Source organism: Triturus cristatus, chromosome 3_1 (genome assembly GCF_964204655.1).
Source record: "Triturus cristatus chromosome 3_1, aTriCri1.1, whole genome shotgun sequence".
Lineage (NCBI taxonomy): Eukaryota > Metazoa > Chordata > Amphibia > Caudata > Salamandridae > Triturus > Triturus cristatus.
Genome location: NC_140583.1, coordinates 34965165 through 34987691, shown reverse-complemented (window position 1 = coordinate 34987691; position 22527 = coordinate 34965165). Strand labels below are relative to the sequence as shown.

Genomic DNA, 22527 nt, shown 5'->3' with positions numbered 1-22527 from the left:
TTCCGCACCTGCGCGCCACGAGAGGTACTATACCTTTAATATTTTTGGCAGTCTACTTGGCACCCCACATACTTACCTGCTCCCTGCTGACGAGAGGCAATTACCTCGAAACACGTTTCCAGGGATGGCATTATTTTTTACACTCGTGGCATAGGCGTACTCACCGCTGCCACTACATTATCCAGAGTTCTATGGGGCTATTTGCTAGTGTGACGAGCAGTGTGCGACCCACTCCGTATTTGTATTTAAAGCTCATTCGAGCGACTTTGGGCTGACGAGCCTGGGTTCCGCACCTGCGCGCCACGAGAGGTACTATACCTTTAATATTTTTGGCAGTCTACTTGGCACCCCACATACTTACCTGCTCCCTGCTGACGAGAGGCAATTACCTCGAAACACGTGTCCAGGGATGGCATTATTTTTTACACTCGTGGCATAGGCGTACTCACCGCTGCCACTACATTATCCAGAGTTCTATGGGGCTATTTGCTAGTATGACGAGCAGTGTGCGACCCACTCCGTATTTATAAGAGATGGGTGCCCTGTAAGAATGTCAGAAGTGTTGGTCTGTCCCGGTATTTACACAAATAACAATTTAAATACCATTTCTTTCAGCCTAATGCGGGGTGTCAGAGCCCTTTTTGTAACATACACAATAAACATTGACAATAAATCATGTTTGTGTGTAAATCAATGTACAAGATGTGTTACATAAGACAGTGAGGGTCACAAGTGGAGGAGTCACGTGTCCTTAATAGCTCACTGTGCTATATTAGAAGGATTACAATGTATGTAAAGCAAGTAACAAAAGGATCTCTGTGTTAAAAGCAGTAATCCACTTACCTAGCTCCACAAATTAAAAATCTGTCATCTGTGTGTCATGTGGTGTGCTTTGCAGGAGACATTTTAACCCTTTATGCGACTTTGATTCAAATCAGGACTAGACATACACACATCCCTCCAGCAAGTGTATTAACCGCCCGAGTTATCTCACCATTATTATTGTTCTCCAATATTTACTGGGCGAATAAAGATCTCTGCAGCAGGTGCCTTAACCCCATATTTAAAAATCTAGACTTTGTAACCAATTAAGCAGGACAAATCTGCTGTACTGCCATGTTTCTCCTTGTTGCCAATTTCTTTATGGCAGAGTTTAAAAAGAAAAAAATGCATTAGTTAAGGCCCAGATTTTGTGTTGGTGTTGTGGCACTTTTTTAGCACAACCCTGGCGCAAAATCTAATTTGTAATGCGGTTAAATGTACTCTTAAATGTATTCATGATTGACCTGCTAGACGTATGTGTGAGGTTTTAATATCTGATGTCACTTCTTGTGGCGTAACTTCCTTTTAGGTCACTTCCTGGGATGTCACGTGCGATGTCACGGGCTATGACGTCATGCGCTGTGATATCACACGGCATGATGTCACTGTCTTGCATACAGCCTAACTGGGCTAGTCCCCACACTTCTCTTTTTTAGTCTCTGTTTACATTTACCTTTAGATGAATTCACTCATTTTCCATCAGCCTATTTCACCGAAAGACTCACTCTTACAGTGAATGACTTACTCTTCTCCCTTGGATTAACTCACTCCTCTTCAGCAGATTGGCAGCTCCCTTTCGTTGATGATATCATCTCTTACCCCTGCCCCCCTCACATCCCCCGAACCCTCTCTGATCACCGTACAACACGTCACCAACACCTCTACATTAGCAGCCTGGTAGCCGCGGACCTGTCATACATGTCAGAGGCATCATGTAATGTCCTCCCGACTAGCCCCGCCCCCGCCCCGCCCCCTCGCTCCTCCCCCAGTCTCGGCCGCTATGGCGGATACAGGGAATGGCTCCTCTCCGCGCTCCGGGTCCTCACCCTTCCTGGGGATGCAGCTGGCCTCGCCGCCCACCTTCAGGTACGGATGCTCCCCCCGCCCCCAGCCTCACCTGCCCCTGAGGGGGGCTCCCGCTGCACGCGGAGCTCCTGACAACATCCCCATCCCCGGCTCTGGGTACCAGCTCCGTCGGCTGCCTCCCGCCCCTCGCGATGCAGCCTGCTGGCAGCGCGGGGCACTGAGGACATGCCGTGCACACAGCCCCCTGCTACACACACCCACACTGCCCCCCGCACACACACACACACTGCCCCGGGCCCCCCGTGTATGTGTCAGAGTATTCCCGTGAGCCCAGTCTCAATGCCCCTAATAAACAGTCACCCGGCCCTTTAAGGGATCTGTGAATTACATTGGGTACTGAAGTAGTTCCCTCCAACGGCGCTGACATCCGTGTGCGCACCTGTTATCCTTCTCACTGCCCGCCATTAATGCCCTCTGAAGTGCCCGCCTGTTATTTTTCTGACTGCTCGCCATTAATGCCCTCTGAAGTGTCGCCTGTTGTCCTTCTTACTACCCCCCATTAACGCCCTTCGAAATGCCCACCTGTTATCCTTCCAGTCAATAATGCCCTTTGTGACATGTGATATTCTTCCCTTCGTCACTGATACAATCTGCGTGCACTCTGTATGATTCCTGTCGTTAATGCCCTCTGTGTTCACAGCTGTTATCCTTTCTGGCTTTAATGCTATGTGTGCGCACACCTGTTATCTTTCCTCTTATTAAGGCCCTCTAGGTGGACACCTCCATCCTTCCTTTCCCAACAACACCCTCTACCTGCAGACACATTAGCCTTCCGGTCATTAACGGCCTCTGCGTGCACACCCATGAATCTTCCTGTCTGTTATGGCCTATGTACGTTCACCTTTTATAACTCCAGTCATTAAGCCTCTTTGTGTGCACACCTTTTCATTTCTTTCACCGTCATTTCTTCTGTGGGTGATCCTTCTTGACATTAATGCCCTCTCTGTGCGTACCTGTTATTCTTCCTGTCAATAATGCCCGCTCTGTGCGCGCTCGTTATCCTTCCTGTCATTAATGCAATATTTACACACCCATAACCCTCCCTGTTCTTATTCCCTCTGTTGTGCACGATCAATATCCTCACTGTCATTAATACCCTCCATGTGTACATCTATATCCTTCCTGTCATTAATGCCCTCCGTGTGTACATCGATATTCTTCCTGACATTAAGGCTCTCCGTCTGTACATCGAAATTCTTCCTGTCATTAATGCCCCTGTGTGCACAATCGTTATCCTTCTTGTCATTAATGCCCCCTGTGTGTACATCGATATCCTTCCTGTCATTAATGCCCCTGTGTGCACAATCGATATCCTTCCTGTCATTAATGCCCCCTGTGTGCACAATCGATATCCTTCCTGTCATTAATACCCTCCATGTGTACATCGATATCCTTCCTGTCATTAATGGCCCCTGTGTGTACATCGATATCCTTCCTGTCATTAATGCCCTCCGTGTGTACATCGATATCCTTCCTGTCATTAATGCCCTCTGGGTGCACACTTTCTTCTTCCTGTCTCAGTAATATGCTCTGCGGGCGAACACATCCTTCCTGTCATTAATACTCTCTAAGCATAGCCCCTCACCCTTCTAGTTACCCGCTGCAGCATAGGGACCCCGGGGCCCTCTAGAGTGCGAGCCTCCGCGCGCTGCCCACGGTGGCCAGTCGGTGCTTTCACATTCTGCCCTCTGACGTGGTGATCAGACTTCCGCGGAAACTTGTGCGTCGCTGAGTTCTTGGAGTATTCAAGCGCCGAGAGGCGGGAGAAGTCAGTGAGGCTCTCTGGTGAAATTAGACACGCGATGCCCTGGGAGGTCGGGCAGAGCCTGGCATGTCTGCAGGGCCTCAGCCCTCGAGGAGCTGGAGGGGCGCTGCAGGTGAGGCCGCAGTCCTCGAGGAGCTGCCGAGGCGCTGCAGGTGAGGCCTCAGTCCTCGAGGAGCTGCCGAGGCGCTGCAGGTGAGGCCTCAGTCCTCGAGGAGCTGCCGAGACGCTGCAGGTGAGCCTCAGTCCTCGAGGAGCTGCCGGGGCGCTGCAGGTGAGGCCTCAGTCCTCGAGGAGCTGGTGGGGCGCTGCAGGTGAGCCTCAGTCCTCGAGGAGCTGCCGAGGCGCTGCAGGTGAGGCCTCAGTCCTCGAGGAGCTGCCGGGGCGCTTCAGGTGAGCCTCAGTCCTCGAGGAGCTGCCGAGGCGCTGCAGGTGAGGCCTCAGTCCTCGAGGAGCTGCCGGAGCACTGCAGGTGAGGCCTCAGTCCTGGAGGAGCTGCCTGGGCGCTGCAGGTGAGGCCTCAGTCCTCGAGGAGCTGCCGGGGCGCTACAGGTGAGCCTCAGTCCTCGAGGAGCTGCTGAGGCGCTGCAGGTGAGGCCTTAGTCCTCGAGGAGCTGCCGAGGCGCTGCAGGTGAGGCCTCAGTCCTCGAGGAGCTGCTGCGGCGCTGCAGGTGAGGCCTCAGTCCTCGGGGAGCTGGAGGGGCGCTTCAGGTGAGCCTCAGTCCTCGAGGAGCTGCCGAGGCGCTGCAGGTGAGCCTCAGTCCTCGAGGAGCTGCCGGGGCGCTTCAGGTGAGTTCTCAGTCCTCGAGGAGCTGCCGAGGCGCTGCAGGTGAGGCCTCAGTCCTCGAGGAGCTGCCGGGGCGCTGCAGGTGAGCCTCAGTCCTCGAGGAGCTGCCGGGGCGCGGCAGGTGAGGCCTCAGTCCTCGAGGAGCTGCCGGGGCGCTGCAGGTGAGGCCTCAGTCCTCGAGGAGCTGCCGGGGCGCTGCAGGTGCGACTTCTCTGAACGGAGACCTGACCATGACTTAAAGCACTGGTCCTTTCTGTGCACTGGAGTTCTGCAGGTGTGGCCTTCTCTAAAGATGGAGCTCTCTGCCGCTGGAGCTGTATATAGAGCTGTCCATGGAAGGTCTTCTTCTATATGGAGCTGTCCAAGTCAGATCTCTTTGTGTACAGACGGGTCCATGTCATGTCTTGTGTGTGGAGCTGTACATGTCAGGGCTTGTTGTGCGTGGAGCTGTCCGTGTCAAGGCTTGTTCTATATGGAGCTGTCCACGCCAGGCCTTGTTTTAAATGGAGCTCTCCATGTCAGGCCTTGTTTATGGAGCTGTCCGTGTCAGGCCTTGTTCTATGTAGAGCTGTCCATGTCAGGGCTTGTTGTGCATGGAGCTGTACATGTCGGATTTTGTTGTGTATGGAAATGTCCATGTTAGGCCTTTTTTCTATATGGAGCTGTCCATGTCAGGTCTTGTTCTAAAAGGGGCTGGCTGTCCACATCAGGCCATGTTGTGTATGGAGCTGCCCATGTCAGGCCTTGTTGTGTGTGAAGCTATACTTATCAGATCTGGTTGTGTATGGTGCTGTCCAGGTCAGGCCTTGTTGTGTATGAAGCTGTCCATGTCAGACCCTGTTGTGTGTAGGGCTGTCCAGCTCGGGTCTTGTTGTGTATGGAGATGTACTTGTTGGATCTGTTTTGTGTCTGGAGCTGTCCATGTCAGGCCTTGTTGTGTATGGAGCTGCCCATGTCAGGCCTTCTTCTAAATGGAGCTGTTCAGGTCAGGCCTTGTTGTGTATGGAGCTGCCCATGTCAGGCCTTGTTGTATATGGAACTATACTTGTCGGATCTGGTTGCGTATGAAGCTGTCCATGTCAGGCCTTGTTGCGTATGAAGCTGTCCATGTCAGGCCTTGTTGTGTGTAGGGCTGTCCAGGTCGGGTCTTGATGTGTATGGAGCTGTACTTGTCGGATCTGGTTGTGTATGGAGCTGTCCATGTCAGGCCTTGATGTGTATGGAGCTGCCCATGTCAGGCCTTCTTCTAAATGGAGCTGTCCAGGTCAGGCCTTGTTGTGTATGGAGCTGTCAATGTCGGGTCTTGTTGTTTATGGAGCTGTACTTGTCGGATCTGGTTGTGTATGGAGCTATCCATGTCAGTCCTTGTTGTGTATGGAGCTGTCCATGTCAGGTCTTGTTGTGCATGGAGCTGTCCGTATCAGGTCTTGTTGTGTATAGAGCTGTCCATGATCGGGGCTTTTTGTGCATGGAGCTGTCCGTGTCAGGCCTTGTTGTGTATGGAGCTGTCCATGGCAGGTCTTGTTCTATATGGAGCTGTCCCCGTCAGGCCTTGTTGTGTATGGAGCTGCCCATGTCGGGTCTTGTTGTGTATGGAGTTGTACTTGTCGGATCTGGGTGTGTATGGAGCTGTCCATGTCAGGCCTTGTTTTATATGGAGCAGTCATTGGTAGGTCTTGTTGTGTATGGAGCTGTCCATCTCAGGCCTTGTTCTATATGGAGCTGTCCATGTCAGGTCATGTTGTGTATGGAGCTGTACATGTCGGATCTTGTTCTCTATGGAGCTGGCCGTGTCAGGTCTTGTTCTAATTAGAGCTGTCCATGTCAAGCCTTGTTGTGTATGGAGCTGTCCATATCATGTCATGTAGTGTATGGAGCTGTCCATGTGAGGGCTTGTTGTGCATGGAGCTGTCCATGTCAGGCCTTGTTGTGGATGGAGCTGTACATGTCAGGGCTTGTTCTATATGGAGCTGTCCACGTCTGGCCTTGTTGTGGGGTAATGTAGCTGGCCACAAAAGGTCTTGTTGTGTATGGAGCTGTCCGTGTCAGGTCTTGTTTTATATAGAGCTATCCATGTCAGGCCTTGTTGTGTATGAAGCTATGCAGATGTGGCCGTCTCTAATAAGCAGCTCTCTATCAATGGGGCTGTATATGGAGCTGTTTATAACAGATCTTATTGTGCATTGAGCTGTCCATGCCAGGCCTTGTTCAGTATGGAGCTGTCCTCGCCAGGCCTTCTTGTGTATGGAGCCTCCCATATCAGGTCTTGTTCTATATGCTCCATATAGAACAAGACCTGATCCATGTCAGGGCCTGTTGTGGATGGAGCTGTTTATAACATATCTTCTTGTGTATAGAGCTGTCCATGTCAGGCCTTGTTGTGTATGGAGCTGTCCATGTCAGGGCTTGTTGTGCATGGAGCTGTCCGTATCAGGTCTTGTTGTGTATAGAGCTGTCCATGTCAGGCCTTGTTCTATATGGAGCTGTCCATGTCAGGGCTTGTTGTGCATGGAGCTGTCCATGTCAGGCCTTGTTGTGTATGGAACTATACTTGTCGGATCTGGTTGCGTATGAAGCTGTCCATGTCAGGCCTTGTTGCGTATGAAGCTGTCCATGTCAGGCCTTGTTGTGTGTAGGGCTGTCCAGGTCGGGTCTTGATGTGTATGGAGCTGTACTTGTCGGATCTGGTTGTGTATGGAGCTGTCCATGTCAGGCCTTGATGTGTATGGAGCTGCCCATGTCAGGCCTTCTTCTAAATGGAGCTGTCCAGGTCAGGCCTTGTTGTGTATGGAGCTGTCAATGTCGGGTCTTGTTGTTTATGGAGCTGTACTTGTCGGATCTGGTTGTGTATGGAGCTATCCATGTCAGTCCTTGTTGTGTATGGAGCTGTCCATGTCAGGTCTTGTTGTGCATGGAGCTGTCCGTATCAGGTCTTGTTGTGTATAGAGCTGTCCATGATCGGGGCTTTTTGTGCATGGAGCTGTCCGTGTCAGGCCTTGTTGTGTATGGAGCTGTCCATGGCAGGTCTTGTTCTATATGGAGCTGTCCCCGTCAGGCCTTGTTGTGTATGGAGCTGCCCATGTCGGGTCTTGTTGTGTATGGAGTTGTACTTGTCGGATCTGGGTGTGTATGGAGCTGTCCATGTCAGGCCTTGTTTTATATGGAGCAGTCATTGGTAGGTCTTGTTGTGCATGGAGCTGTCCGTATCAGGTCTTGTTGTGTATAGAGCTGTCCATGTCAGGCCTTGTTCTATATGGAGCTGTCCATGTCAGGGCTTGTTGTGCATGGAGCTGTCCATGTCAGGCCTTGTTGTGTATGGAACTATACTTGTCGGATCTGGTTGCGTATGAAGCTGTCCATGTCAGGCCTTGTTGCGTATGAAGCTGTCCATGTCAGGCCTTGTTGTGTGTAGGGCTGTCCAGGTCGGGTCTTGATGTGTATGGAGCTGTACTTGTCGGATCTGGTTGTGTATGGAGCTGTCCATGTCAGGCCTTGATGTGTATGGAGCTGCCCATGTCAGGCCTTCTTCTAAATGGAGCTGTCCAGGTCAGGCCTTGTTGTGTATGGAGCTGTCAATGTCGGGTCTTGTTGTTTATGGAGCTGTACTTGTCGGATCTGGTTGTGTATGGAGCTATCCATGTCAGTCCTTGTTGTGTATGGAGCTGTCCATGTCAGGTCTTGTTGTGCATGGAGCTGTCCGTATCAGGTCTTGTTGTGTATAGAGCTGTCCATGATCGGGGCTTTTTGTGCATGGAGCTGTCCATGTCAGGCCTTGTTGTGTATGGAGCTGTCCATGGCAGGTCTTGTTCTATATGGAGCTGTCCCCGTCAGGCCTTGTTGTGTATGGAGCTGCCCATGTCGGGTCTTGTTGTGTATGGAGTTGTACTTGTTGGATCTGGGTGTGTATGGAGCTGTCCATGTCAGGCCTTGTTTTATATGGAGCAGTCATTGGTAGGTCTTGTTGTGTATGGAGCTGTCCATGTCAGGTATTGTTGTGTATGGAGCTGTCCATCTCAGGCCTTGTTCTATATGGAGCTGTCCATGTCAGGTCATGTTGTGTATGGAGCTGTACATGTCGGATCTTGTTCTCTATGGAGCTGGCCGTGTCAGGTCTTGTTCTAATTAGAGCTGTCCATGTCAAGCCTTGTTGTGTATGGAGCTGTCCATATCATGTCATGTAGTGTATGGAGCTGTCCATGTGAGGGCTTGTTGTGCATGGAGCTGTCCATGTCAGGCCTTGTTGTGGATGGAGCTGTACATGTCAGGGCTTGTTCTATATGGAGCTGTCCACGTCTGGCCTTGTTGTGGGGTAATGTAGCTGGCCACAAAAGGTCTTGTTGTGTATGGAGCTGTCCGTGTCAGGTCTTGTTTTATATAGAGCTATCCATGTCAGGCCTTGTTGTGTATGAAGCTATGCAGATGTGGCCGTCTCTAATAAGCAGCTCTCTATCAATGGGGCTGTATATGGAGCTGTTTATAACAGATCTTATTGTGCATTGAGCTGTCCATGCCAGGCCTTGTTCAGTATGGAGCTGTCCTCGCCAGGCCTTCTTGTGTATGGAGCCTCCCATATCAGGTCTTGTTCTATATGCTCCATATAGAACAAGACCTGATCCATGTCAGGGCCTGTTGTGGATGGAGCTGTTTATAACATATCTTCTTGTGTATAGAGCTGTCCATGTCAGGCCTTGTTGTGTATGGAGCTGTCCATGTCAGGGCTTGTTGTGCATGGAGCTGTCCGTATCAGGTCTTGTTGTGTATAGAGCTGTCCATGTCAGGCCTTGTTCTATATGGAGCTGTCCATGTCAGGGCTTGTTGTGCATGGAGCTGTCCATGTCAGGCCTTGTTGTGTATGGAACTATACTTGTCGGATCTGGTTGCGTATGAAGCTGTCCATGTCAGGCCTTGTTGCGTATGAAGCTGTCCATGTCAGGCCTTGTTGTGTGTAGGGCTGTCCAGGTCGGGTCTTGATGTGTATGGAGCTGTACTTGTCGGATCTGGTTGTGTATGGAGCTGTCCATGTCAGGCCTTGATGTGTATGGAGCTGCCCATGTCAGGCCTTCTTCTAAATGGAGCTGTCCAGGTCAGGCCTTGTTGTGTATGGAGCTGTCAATGTCGGGTCTTGTTGTTTATGGAGCTGTACTTGTCGGATCTGGTTGTGTATGGAGCTATCCATGTCAGTCCTTGTTGTGTATGGAGCTGTCCATGTCAGGTCTTGTTGTGCATGGAGCTGTCCGTATCAGGTCTTGTTGTGTATAGAGCTGTCCATGATCGGGGCTTTTTGTGCATGGAGCTGTCTGTGTCAGGCCTTGTTGTGTATGGAGCTGTCCATGGCAGGTCTTGTTCTATATGGAGCTGTCCCCGTCAGGCCTTGTTGTGTATGGAGCTGCCCATGTCGGGTCTTGTTGTGTATGGAGTTGTACTTGTCGGATCTGGGTGTGTATGGAGCTGTCCATGTCAGGCCTTGTTTTATATGGAGCAGTCATTGGTAGGTCTTGTTGTGTATGGAGCTGTCCATGTCAGGTATTGTTGTGTATGGAGCTGTCCATCTCAGGCCTTGTTCTATATGGAGCTGTCCATGTCAGGTCATGTTGTGTATGGAGCTGTACATGTCGGATCTTGTTCTCTATGGAGCTGGCCGTGTCAGGTCTTGTTCTAATTAGAGCTGTCCATGTCAAGCCTTGTTGTGTATGGAGCTGTCCATATCATGTCATGTAGTGTATGGAGCTGTCCATGTGAGGGCTTGTTGTGCATGGAGCTGTCCATGTCAGGCCTTGTTGTGGATGGAGCTGTACATGTCAGGGCTTGTTCTATATGGAGCTGTCCACGTCTGGCCTTGTTGTGGGGTAATGTAGCTGGCCACAAAAGGTCTTGTTGTGTATGGAGCTGTCCGTGTCAGGTCTTGTTTTATATAGAGCTATCCATGTCAGGCCTTGTTGTGTATGAAGCTATGCAGATGTGGCCGTCTCTAATAAGCAGCTCTCTATCAATGGGGCTGTATATGGAGCTGTTTATAACAGATCTTATTGTGCATTGAGCTGTCCATGCCAGGCCTTGTTCAGTATGGAGCTGTCCTCGCCAGGCCTTCTTGTGTATGGAGCCTCCCATATCAGGTCTTGTTCTATATGCTCCATATAGAACAAGACCTGATCCATGTCAGGGCCTGTTGTGGATGGAGCTGTTTATAACATATCTTCTTGTGTATAGAGCTGTCCATGTCAGGCCTTGTTGTGTATGGAGCTGTCCATGTCAGGGCTTGTTGTGCATGGAGCTGTCCGTATCAGGTCTTGTTGTGTATAGAGCTGTCCATGTCAGGCCTTGTTCTATATGGAGCTGTCCATGTCAGGTCTTGTTGTGTATGGAGCCGTACACACCAGGTCTAGTTGTACATAGAGTTGTCCACGCCAGGCCTTGTTGTGTATGGAGCTCCCTATGTCAGGGCTTGTTCTATATGGAGCCGTCCATGTCAGGTCATGTTGTGTATTGAGCTTTACATGTTGGGTCTTGTTGTGTACGGAGCTGTCGCTGTCGATGTCAGGTCTTGTTCTATATGGAGCTGTCCACGTCAGGTCATGTTGTGTATGGAGCTGTCCATGTCAGGGCTTGTTGTGGATGGAGCTGTACATGTCAGGCTTTGTTGTGTATGGAGCTGTCCATGTCAGGTCTTGTTGTGCATGGAGCTGTTCATGTCAGGTCTTGTTCTATATAGAGATGTCCATGTCAGGCCTTGTTGTGTATGGAGCTGTCCATATTATGTTATGTTATGTATGGAGCTGTCTATGTCAGGGCTTGTTGTGCATGGAGCTTTCCATGTCAGGGCTTGTTGTGGATGGAGCTGTCGCTGTCGATGTCAGGGCTTGTTGTGCATGGAGCTGTCCATGTCAGGCTTTGTTGTGTATGGAGCTGTCCATGTCAGGGCTTGCTGTGGATGGAGCTGTACATGTCAGGCCTTGTTGTGTATGGAGCTGTCCATGTCAGGTCTTGTTGTGCATGGAGCTGTTCATGTCAGGTCTTGTTCTATATAGAGATGTCCATGTCAGGCCTTGTTGTGTATGGAGCTGTCCATATTATGTTATGTTGTGTATGGAGCTGTCTATGTCAGGGCTTGTTGTTCATGGAGCTTTCCATGTCAGGGCTTGTTGTGCATGGAGCTGTCCATGTCAGGCCTTGTTGTGTATGGAGCTGTCCATGTCAGGGCTTGTTGTGCATGGAGCTGTCCATGTCAGGCCTTGTTGTGTATGGAGCTGTCCATGTCAGAGCTTGCTGTGTATGGAGCTGTCCATGTCAGGGCTTGCTGTGGATGGAGCTGTACATGTCAGGCCTTGTTGTGTATGGAGCTGTCCATGTCAGGGCTTGCTGTGGATGGAGCTGTACATGTCAGGCCTTGTTGTGCATGGAGCTGTCTATGTCAGGTCTTGTTCTATATATGGCTGTCCACGTCAGGTCTTCTTGTGTGCGGAGCTGTCCATGTCAGGGTTTGTTCTATATGGAGCTGCCCACGTCAGGCCTTGCTTTAAATAGAGCTGTCCATGTCAGGTCTTGTTCTATATGAAGCAGTCCATGTTGGGCCTCGTTGTGCATGGAGCTGTACGTGTTGGACCTTGTTGTGTATGGAGCTGTCCGTGTCGGTCCTTGTTGTGTACGGAGCTGTAAATGTCAGGCCTTGTTGTGTATGGAGCTGTCTATGTTAGGTCTTGTTGTGCATGCAGCTGTTCATGTCAGGTCTTGTTCTATATAGAGCTGTCCATGTCAGGCCTTGTTGTGAATGGAGCTGTCCATATCATGTTATGTTGTGTATGGAGCTGTGCATGTGAGGGCTTCTTGTGTATAAAGCTGTGCAGGTGTGGCCGTCTCTAATACGCAGCACTCTATCACTGGCGTTGTACATGGAGCTGTTTATGACAAATCTTGTTGTGCATTGAGCTGTCCATGTCATGTCTTGGTGTTTATGGAGCTGTCCATGTCAGGCCTAGTTGTGCATGGAGAGGTCCGTTACAGGCCTTGTTATGCATGGAGCTGTCCACGTCATGCCTTTTGGAGCATGGAGCTGTCCATGTCAGCCCTTGTTATGTATGGAGCTGTGCCTTTCAGTCCCTGTGTGCATGGAGCTATACATGCCAGGCATTGTTGTGTACGGAGCTGTAAATTGTCATGTCTTGTTCTATACGGAACTGTTCATGTCTGACCGTGTTCAGTGTGGAGCTGTCCACGCCAGGCCTTATTTATTTATTTATTTTTAAAGTTTTATACAGCGCGAACCAGACCCGGGTAAGGGTATCAGAGCGCTTTACAGAAGATATAAGGTGAACACTTTCAAAGGAGAACATTGCATATAAAAAGAACATACTCCGAAAGAAACAAAGAATAACAACAATGAAGTGAAAAGTTCAAGTAATAAAACATTCAACATTCGTGTCGGATAACACTTTACAGGACAGCATTGGGAAGCAATGTCCTGGACCTTACGAGGAAGTTCAAGCTCGTAATGGTCTTAGTTCCTGGCAGGGAAACCAAAAACGAGGTAGTAAAAGGTTGCGGATTCGTGGTCAGGGTTGTGCTGAATTAAAGTAGGAATTTGCTCATCAGGTCTGCTTTTGCTTCCTTTTTGAAGAGAGGTGTAGCGGAGATTTTTCTGATGAATGGTGGAAGAGAGTTCCATATCCTTGGCACCGCCCCGGAGAAAGCTCTGTTGGAAGTTTTAGACTTTAGAAGTAAATTGTTTGAACTCCTTGAGTGTCTGTTTCCTCCAGATAAGGTGAGTTTTTGGGCTAGGTACTGGGGGGTGTTGTGGTGTAGCGCCTTGTGTGTCATGCAAGCTATTTTTAGCTGGATTCGGGCTTCGTAGGGTAACCAGTTGAGAGCTTTCAGATGTGGTGATATGTGGTCAAATTTCCTAGACCCTGTTATGAGTCTTGCTGCTGCATTAAGACAGGCTTTTAGAGGTGCGGTAGAGATTTTGGGAAGTCCAGCAAGGGTGGTGCAACCGTATTCAAGCCTGGAGATAACTAAGGACTGGACTGCAAATTTGAGGTCGGAAATCTCGAGATAAGGTTTCATTTTTCTGAGATAACTGAGGTGGAAGCGGGCGTTTTTAGTCAGTGATTTGATGTGATGTTGCATGTTGAGGTTCTTATCAAGCATGATACCTAGTGATAAGGAGGAGTCTACTACAATTGGCGTGCACTTCAAAGCAGTGATAGTTTTGATCCATTCTTTTGTCACCGTGGAGTTCTTGGGGGGAGAGATTAGGAGAAACTCTGTCTTTTGAGAGTTAAGCTTGAGGAAGTTAGTTGACAGCCATTGGACAGTCTTTTCGAGAGCCTGGTTCATTAACTTTATTTCTTCGATCGAAGATATCTTGATGTACAGTTGGGTGTCATCCGCGTACATGTGGAAGGAGATGTTCTCCTGCTGTAGTAAGTCGGTGAGCGGTTCAACGTAGAGGTTGAATAACACAGGAGATAGTGTGGAGCCCTATTGTGTAAGGAGCCGTCCATGTCAGGTCTTGTTGTGTATGGAGCTGTCCATGTCAGGTCTTGTTCTTTATTGAGCTGTCCATGTCAGGGCTTGTTGTGGACGGAGCTGTACATGTCAGGCCTTGTTGTGTATGGATCTGTCCATGTCAGGTTGTTAGAATCCGGGTTCTCTGGTTGACACAGGTAGGTACTTGTGTCAAGCAGGGAACTGTTCTTCCAGTCAGGGTAGGGGGGTACACTCCAACAATAACTCCTCCTCACCCTCTAGGTAGCTTGGCATGAGCAGACAAGGCCTATCTCAGAGCGTTCAGGTTAAGCATTTGTGAACACACACACAGTAACTCAGTGACAACCCCACAAATGGACTCCAACCAACATATACATTTTACATAGGGAGCACTTGCACGGTGGCACTGGTTGGCAGTGGCACCGTGCTCTGAGCGGCCAACACCGTAAAAACACATGAGGCACAGCGACAAAAAAGTGGGAGGGAGACTCACGCCAAGGTGCCAGGTCTAACACGTGTCCCCTCCAGCTGAAGAGTGGGGAGAATTACCCTACCCCAGAGAGTTCCTCATCACTAAGGCGGAAAAATCTGGACAGACCGTCAGCATTGGTGTGATCTGTACCAGGGCAATGTTCCAACGTGAAATCCATACCCTGTAGGGAAATGGACCACCTCAACAGCTTTGGATTCTGTTGGAAGGGCGTTCTCCGGGGGGCTTCGGAATACGTTCCTGACCACCCTTCGACCCACCTCTCCCAGAGTTAGGCCGAGCAAGGGCGGGGAGGTCCTTCCTGGAAGGGTCTCGTTCCTAGGATCGCACACACTGAGCTTACACTATCTGACAGAGGGACACCACACAGTAGTTCTTCATAAGACAGTATACTTTATCGATAGTTTCAGGGGATCTTTATGATCCGAGATGCAGTTGTTAAATCAATGCCACAGCGGCGGCGGTTTCGTGATGGGGGTATTGCCGTTAAAAAAAGCCTGTAAACAGGCAGAAAGGGACTGGCGGAAATCCTATGAGGCTGGGAAAAAATCTCTGTATTTGTCTAAAGTTAAAATATATCATAGAGCTGTGTGTAGAGCACGTGCGGCTTATTACTCACAGGAATTTATATCAAGTCTCAACCCGTCCAAACTAATTTTTAAGGTCCTAAAGGACCTGACGGCTAAAAGAGCTTCTGCGGCGGAGATTTGTTCAGTGGCCCATTGTGAAGACTTGGCCTCTTTTTTCCTTGAAAAGGTTCAAGCTATCTAACGTGCTTTTCCCACTATAGAGTTAGTAGCTGAACCTCTTGGTCCTATATCGGCTATAGGTGAGGCCTTGGCATCATTTCCTAGTCTGTCAATGGAGACATTTCTGAAACTGGTCCATAAGATAAAATCTGGTTCCCCAGCGGATCCTATGAGGCCATCTCAGTTTAGAGACTCTGCTGCTATCTGCCTTCCTCCAGTGTGCCATCTTATAAATCTTTCTCTCGCCTCAGGTGTTGTTCCAATTAAATGGAAACAAGCCGTCGTAACACCCATCTTGAAAAAGTCCACATTGGACCCCCTAAAACTCGAGAGCTATCGTCCGATCTCGCTCCTCCCTTGGGCCGCGAAAGTTGTTGAGTCCCATGTGAACGGGGTGTTGACTGAACATCTTGCAAAGGCTAGCATTCTGGATTCTTCCCAGAATGGCTTCCGTGCTGGTCACAGCACTGAGACAGCCTTGCTTTCAATGACGGAACATCTTCGTTCCGTACTTGACTCTCGTCAGACTGCGGCACTGATATTACTTGATCTTAGTGCCGCGTTTGATACGGTTTCGCATGGGATCCTTCTTCAACGTCTCAGGGAGGCGGGTGTCACGGACATTGCTCTTGATTGGTTCCGCTCTTTTCTTACTGATCGGACGTTTAAGGTCGCGACTCCGCCGTTTGAGTCCAAATCCTATTCGCTGGAGCTGGGTGTGCCTCAGGGCTCGTCGTTGAGTCCCACATTATTTAACCTCTATGTGAGACCGCTAGCTGCTGTCGTCAAACATTGGGGCATTACCATGGTCTCCTATGCTGACGACACGCAGCTAGCGGTTGCCTTGAGTGGAGACGCCGACCTTGACGCCCCCAGATTCCGGGATGGTCTTTTGGCGGTAGCTAGCTGGATGAATGCCAACTGTCTCCAGTTAAAGGCAAAAAAAACAACTGAGGTCATGATTGTGGGTAAGCGGACGGATCTTTGGGGCGACATGTGGTGGCCTCCTGAACAGGGTGTAACTCCTATTCCAGTCTCAGAGGTAAAAAACTTGGGGGTGTGGCTAGATCCAGCCCTAAGTTATAGTATTCATACTAAAAAAGTGGCGGCCACTTGCTTCGGCATCTTACGAGGGTTGAAACCCATCTTGAGGTTCTTTGATGCTCCTACTAGGCAGCTGGTCATACAGGCATCCATACTATCTCGGCTTGATTACGCCAGTTCGCTCCTGTTGGGGGCCAACCAGGCTGAAATTGCCCGGATGCAACGTATTCAGAACGCCGCAGCTAGAGCCCTGGTAGGTTTACCGAGGTTCTGCTCTGCGGAAAGTACCATCCGTTCTCTGCAATGGCTGCCTATAGCACAGAGGATCTCTTTTAAGACCTTGTGTCTTTCTTTCAAGATCCTCAAGTGGGCCTCTCCCCAGATTCTTGCTAACCTTTTGGTGCCTTATGTGCCCTCGCGTTCTCTGACATCCTCAGGGCAAAACCTGCTGGTGGTCCCACGGTTTAGGCTCTGTAGGGCCGGAGGCCGGTCTTTCCGGGTCCTGGCTGCAAAGTTGTGGAACTCTCTTCCGCCCTACATTCGAGAAATGTATGAACTTCTGAAGTTCAGGAGGGCAATCAAAACTCATTTGTTTCCTTTTTCAGTCTAGTACTTGGTTTGCGCGCTTCTGCCCTTTTACAGTTTTGTGGTGTTGGGACCCTTTTTCAAGCGCCGGGACGCCCCTTGGCTGGGGCATCTGTGCACTATAGAAGTGTTTTAACATAACATAACATAACATTGGGGTAGCGGGACAGTCTTTGAATTCAGTGTCTCTGCAGAGTATCCTTCGCACAGCTCCCAATCCTCGAGCTGGGGGATGTGGTTTCTCTCGGCAATCTCTGCCGATTCTCCCGGAGGGGAGCGCCGCGAGTCACTCAGCAGGCACAGGTGGTTTCGGAGTCGGGGAACCGCGACAGCGTCAGCAGGGCTCCGATGGTCCAGAGTTCAGGGAGCCGCGACAGCGTCAGCAGGGCTTAGATGGTTCAGAGTTCGGGGAGTCGCGACAGCGTCAGCAGGGCTCAGATGGTTCAGAGTTCGGGGAGCCGCGACAGCGTCAGCAGGGCTCAGATGGGTCAGAGTTCGGGGAGCCGCGACAGCGTCAGCAGGGCTCAGATAGTTCAGAGTTTGGGGAGCCGCGACAGCGTCAGCAGGGCTCAGATGGTTCAGAGTTCGAGGAGCCGCGACAGCGTCAGCAGGGCTCAGATGGTTCAGAGTTCCGGGAGCCGCGACAGCATCGGCAGGGCTCAGATGGTTCAGAGTTCGGGGAGCTGCGACAGCGTCAGCGGGGTCAGATGGTTAAGAGTTCGGGGAGCTGCGACAGCGTCAGCAGGGCTCAGATGGTTCAGTAGGTCAGGTAGCGTTCTTGGGTTCAGAGATCGGTCGAGCCGCGACCAGGTCAGCAGGGCTCTCGTAGGTCCAGGTCTTCTCTGCCGCCTGTCCCTTCAGCACCCCTTGTTATACTCCCCCTCCTCTTTGAAGTCCGGAGTCCTCGCAGAGAGGGGTCCCCGCGCCTGGGGGCGGTGTGTCGGTATTTCCTGTCGCTCGGCCCTTTGATCTGTTCAGGTGGGTCTGGGAGGGACTCCAGACGCCCAGCATGCGAGGCGCCCGCTCACTGGGGGCCTGGTGGCCGATCGAAACCCTCCTTGGGGAGGAGATCAGGGGTATGACCGAGGCGGCGTCCCCCGGTCTGGCTTGGGGGGTTTCTCTCTCCCTCGGCCGGGCATGCGTGGTAGTGCCTTGGGTTTGGCCGGGGCCCCGGCCCCGGCCGGCCATCGAGTTTGTTGGGCCATGGTGGCCGGAAGTCTGTGATGCCAGGGATCAGGTGGAGTTGCAGGGTTGCTTACTGGTTGGGAGGGCCCACGCCACAAGGCCGGTCTCACACATGCCCCCCCCAGCTGAAAGGCGGGGAGAACTACCCATCCACTTGGGGGTTCTCCTCGCTGAAGCGGAAGAATCGGGACAGGCCACCAGCGTTGGCGTGGTCAGTCCCAGGGCGATGCTCCACAGAGAAGTCCATCCCCTGGAGGGAGATTGACCATCGTAACAGCTTGGGGTTCTCTCCTCTCATTTGCATCAGCCACCGCAAGGGTCGATGATCCGTTTGAACTCGGAAGTGTGTTCCGAACAAGTAGGGCCGCAGCTTTTTGAGGGCCCAGACTACGGCGAAGGTCTCTCTTTCAATGGTGCTCCACCGTTGCTCCCGAGGTAGTAGCCTTCGGCTGATGAAGGCTATGGGCTGATCTATGCCTTGGTCGTTGAACTGTGAGAGGACTGCCCCGATGCCGTGCTCCGAAGCGTCCGTTTGGACCACAAACTCCTGAGAGTAGTCGGGGGCCTTGAGTACCTGAGCAGTACATCTAGCGGCTTTCAAGGCGTCGAACGCTTTTTGGCACGGGGGAGTCCACTGTACTTTCTTCGGGTGCTTTTTGGAGGTTAACTCTGTGAGGGGGCCTGCGATGCTGCCATAGTTTTTAATAAACCTCCGGTAGTAACCGGTGAGGCCCAGGAAGGCCCGGACTTCCGTTTGGGTCGTGGGGTGTTCCCAGGACAAGATGGCTTCGATCTTCGGCTGGAGGGGGGCAACCTGCCCACTCCCCACCTGGTGTCCCAGATAGATCACTGAGCCTTGTCCAATTTGACATTTGCTGGCTTTGACTGTTAGGCCTGCCTGGCGCAGGGCCATCAGTACTTGTCGGAGGTGCTGGAGGTGTTCTGTCCATTGGGAGCTGAATACCACTATGTCGTCTAGGTACGCTGCGCTGAACCCCTCTAGCCTGGCCAGGACCCTGTTCACCAGTCGCTGGAAGGTGGCCGGGGCATTCTTCATCCCAAAAGGCATGACTCTGAAGCGGTAGTGCCCATCCGGGGTGGAGAAGGCGGACCGCTCCTTGGCTCCCTCAGTGAGCGCAATTTGCCAGTATCCGCAGGTTAGGTTTAAGGTGCTGAGGTAGCGAGCGGCCCCGAGGCGGTCGATGAGCTCGTCTGCGCGGGGAATAGGGTGAGCGTCTGCTCGGGTGACCGCATTGAGTCCCCGGTAGTCCACACAGAATCTCAGCTCGGGGGCGACACCAGGGGCTGCTGCCTTTGGGACCAGTACTACCGGACTGGCCCATGGACTGTCGGAGGGTTCAATCACCCCGAGGGCTAACATCTTGGCTACCTCGGCCTGGATGCAGGTCCGGACCCGGTCAGGGACTCGGTAGGCTCAGTGTCTTATCGGCGGGCTGTCTCCGGTGTCTACGTCGTGGACACACAAGTCGGTGACCCTAGGGGTGAGGGAGAAGAGGTCTGTGAATTGTCTCAATAGCTGGCGGCAGTCGTCGGACTGTTGGGGGGTGAGGGTGGATGACAGCCTCACCCCCTCTACGGAGTCATCTTTTTCTTTAGCACACAGGGGGTCCGGAAGGGGCTCTGTGTCTTGTTCAGTCCCATCGTCGGTGGCCAGGAGCAAACTCAACTCCGTCCTCAGAAAGTGGGGTTTGAGGCGGTTCACGTGGAGGGCCAGGAGGGGGTTCCGAGGAGACTGAACATCAACTAGATACGTGACTTGACTCTTCCGCTCGACCACTTTGAAGGGACCAGTCCATTTGTCTTGGAGGGCGCAGGGTTTCACCGGGGCCATTACCCAGACCTGTTGGCCCGGCTGAAACTCGACCAGCGTGGCATTCTGTTCATACCAGCGCTTCATCTCTTCTTGGCTAGCCTCGAGGGTGGCCTCGGCGAGCTCCTGGAACTTCCGGGTCTGGTTGCGGAGCGCCAGGATATAGCGGAATACATCCGGAGGGGTTCCTCGGAGAGCCGTTTCCCAGCCCTCTTTGGCCAGGCTCAGGGGTCCCCGGACGGGGTGTCCGTAGAGTAATTCGAACGGGCTGAACCCCAGAGATTTTTGAGAAACCTCCCGGTAGGCGAACAGGAGGCAAGGGAGGAGGACATCCCATTTTCGGTGTAGGGGTTCTTCGAGGCCCATGATCATCCCTTTCTGGGTCCGGTTAAATCGCTCGACTAGGCCATTGCCTTGGGGGTGGTATGGGGTGGTGAATTTGTACGATACCCCGCTGTTGGAGGGAGGACCACCGGGGAGTCGGGGGGACTACTCCGGGCACCTTCCTACCGCAAAGTTATAGCCGAGCGCTGCTGAGAAGTCTCCTAGGAGAGGTCCTTCTCCTATGATTGTACTAGGCCCAGCAACACCACCACACAGGACTCCGTATCAGTTGCTTATCTTGGTTCTTTATATAAAAAGGAGCACGTTCAATATTTACAGTGGGATCGAGTGATCCAATAAGAGTCTCAATGTCTTTGGAGGGATAGGGTAGCGGGACAGTCTTAGTACCAGCAAGGTACGGGAAGGCTCTGCGCCAGACCTTGGGTGCTGGTCTCAGAGCGGCTCGGACGTGGAGAGCCGCGACGGCGTCAGCAGGGCTCGGGTGGTAGTTCCGCTAGGGTCGAGCCGCGACTCAGTCAGCAGGGCTCCGGTGGTAGGTCCGCTACGGTCGAGCCGCGACGAGGTCAGCTGGGCTCTGATGGTACGTTTCAGCAAGGTCGGGCCGCGACGTCGTCAGCAGGGCTCAGAGTGTGGTTTCAGGAAGAGTCTTTCTCCGTAGGGTCAGCAGCGATCCGATCAGCAGGGCTCTTGACTCCGGTATACAACTGTCGTCTTGTTGCCGGGTCGCCCCAGATATAGGTCTGGAGCCCTTTGATGTCCGGACCCTTGCGCCCAGGAGGGCGGAGAGGCCGGGTAGGGCACGGCCAGACGCCCAGCAGGAGAGTCGCCAGGCCCCAGAGAGCTGTGGGGCGATCGCACCTAGGTGTGGAAGGACGGTTGGGGGTCCCATCGATACTGCCCTCCGCCGGGAGTGGGAAGGGCTCACGTGGTATCCCTCGGGCCAGGGGTTGGCGCCTCGATGTCGGGCCTCGCTGGGACCGAGGCCGGGTAGAGCAGGGTCACGTAGGTGGTCACGTGGAGTGACGTATAATCCAAGATGGAGGAGCCACGAGGTGCATGGGACCTCGTGCGGCTTAGCGAGGGGGAACAAGACCACGCCACGAGACCGGCTCCAACACGCGTCCCCCCCAGCTGAAGGCAGGGAGAGTCACCCATCTCCTTGGGGGTTCTCCTCGCCGAGGCGGAAGAATCTGGACAGGCCGTCAGCATTGGCGTGGTCGTTGCCGGGCCGATGTTCCACGGTGAAGTCCATCCCTTGCAGCGAGATGGACCATCGCAACAACTTGGGGTTCTCGCCCCGCATTTGCATGAGCCACCGCAAGGGCCGGTGGTCAGTCTGGACCCTGAAGTGGGTGCCGAAAAGGTAGGGCCGGAGCTTCTTGAGAGCCCATACCACAGCGAAGGCCTCCCGCTCGATGGTGCTCCACCTCTGTTCTCGTGGCAGCAGTCGGCGGCTGATAAAGGCCACAGGTCGGTCGAGGTCCTCGACGTCCATCTGGGAGAGGACCGCCCCGACACCGTACTCTGATGCGTCGGTCTGCACCACAAACTCCTTGCTGTAGTCAGGGGCCTGTAGCACGGGGGCAGCAAACATGGCCGCCTTGAGGGCTTCAAAAGCGGTCTGACAGCGGGCGTCCAGTGCACCACCTTGGGCTGTTTCTTGGAAGTGAGCTCCGTAAGGGGGCCCACAATGCTGCCATAATCTTTAATAAATCGCCGGTAGAAGCCTGTGAGGCCTAAGAAGGCCCGGACAGCGGTTTGGGTTGCGGGGGGTTCCCACGCCTGGATGGCGTCGACCTTTAACTGGAGGGGCGCTACCTGGCCACTCCCTACCTGGTGGCCCAGATAGGTCACAGATCCTTGACCGATCTGGCACTTGCTGGCCTTAATTGTGAGCCCGGCCCTTTGGAGAGCGGCCAGGACTTCTCCGAGGTGTCCTAGGTGCGCGGCCCAATGGTCGCTGAAGACTGCAATGTCGTCGAGGTAGGCCACGCTGAAGGCTTCTAGCCCGGCCAGGACCTTGTTCACCAGCCTCTGAAAGGTTGCTGGGGCATTCTTCATACCGAAGGGCATCACCCGAAAGTGGTAGTGCCCATCGGGGGTGGAAAAGGCGGATCGTTCCTGGGCGCCGGGAGTGAGCTTGATCTGCCAGTACCCAGCAGTGAGATCAAAGGTGCTTAGGTAGCGGGCGGCCCCTAAGCGATCGATCAGTTCGTCTGCCCGCGGCAGGGGGTGGGCATCGGTCTTGGTGACTGCGTTCAGGCCCCGGTAATCTACACAAAATCTGAGTTCCGGAGAAGTGCCGGGGGCGGCGGCCTTCGGCACCAAGACCACCGGGCTGGACCACGGGCTGTCGGA

The 22527-nt window shown here is 52.6% G+C and overlaps 1 protein-coding gene across 1 annotated transcript in view; it reads left to right on the top strand.

Moving 5' to 3' along the window:
• The first annotated feature begins 1791 nt into the window (after positions 1-1791).
• MAPK8IP1 (mitogen-activated protein kinase 8 interacting protein 1) overlaps positions 1792-22527 on the top strand; it is a 529695-nt gene continuing 508959 nt past the window's right edge. Inside the window, exon 1 of the mRNA XM_085646705.1 lies at positions 1792-1908. Coding sequence (XP_085502831.1) covers positions 1823-1908 — 86 coding nt within the window. The 5' untranslated portion in view covers positions 1792-1822. The remainder of the gene's footprint in view (positions 1909-22527) is intronic.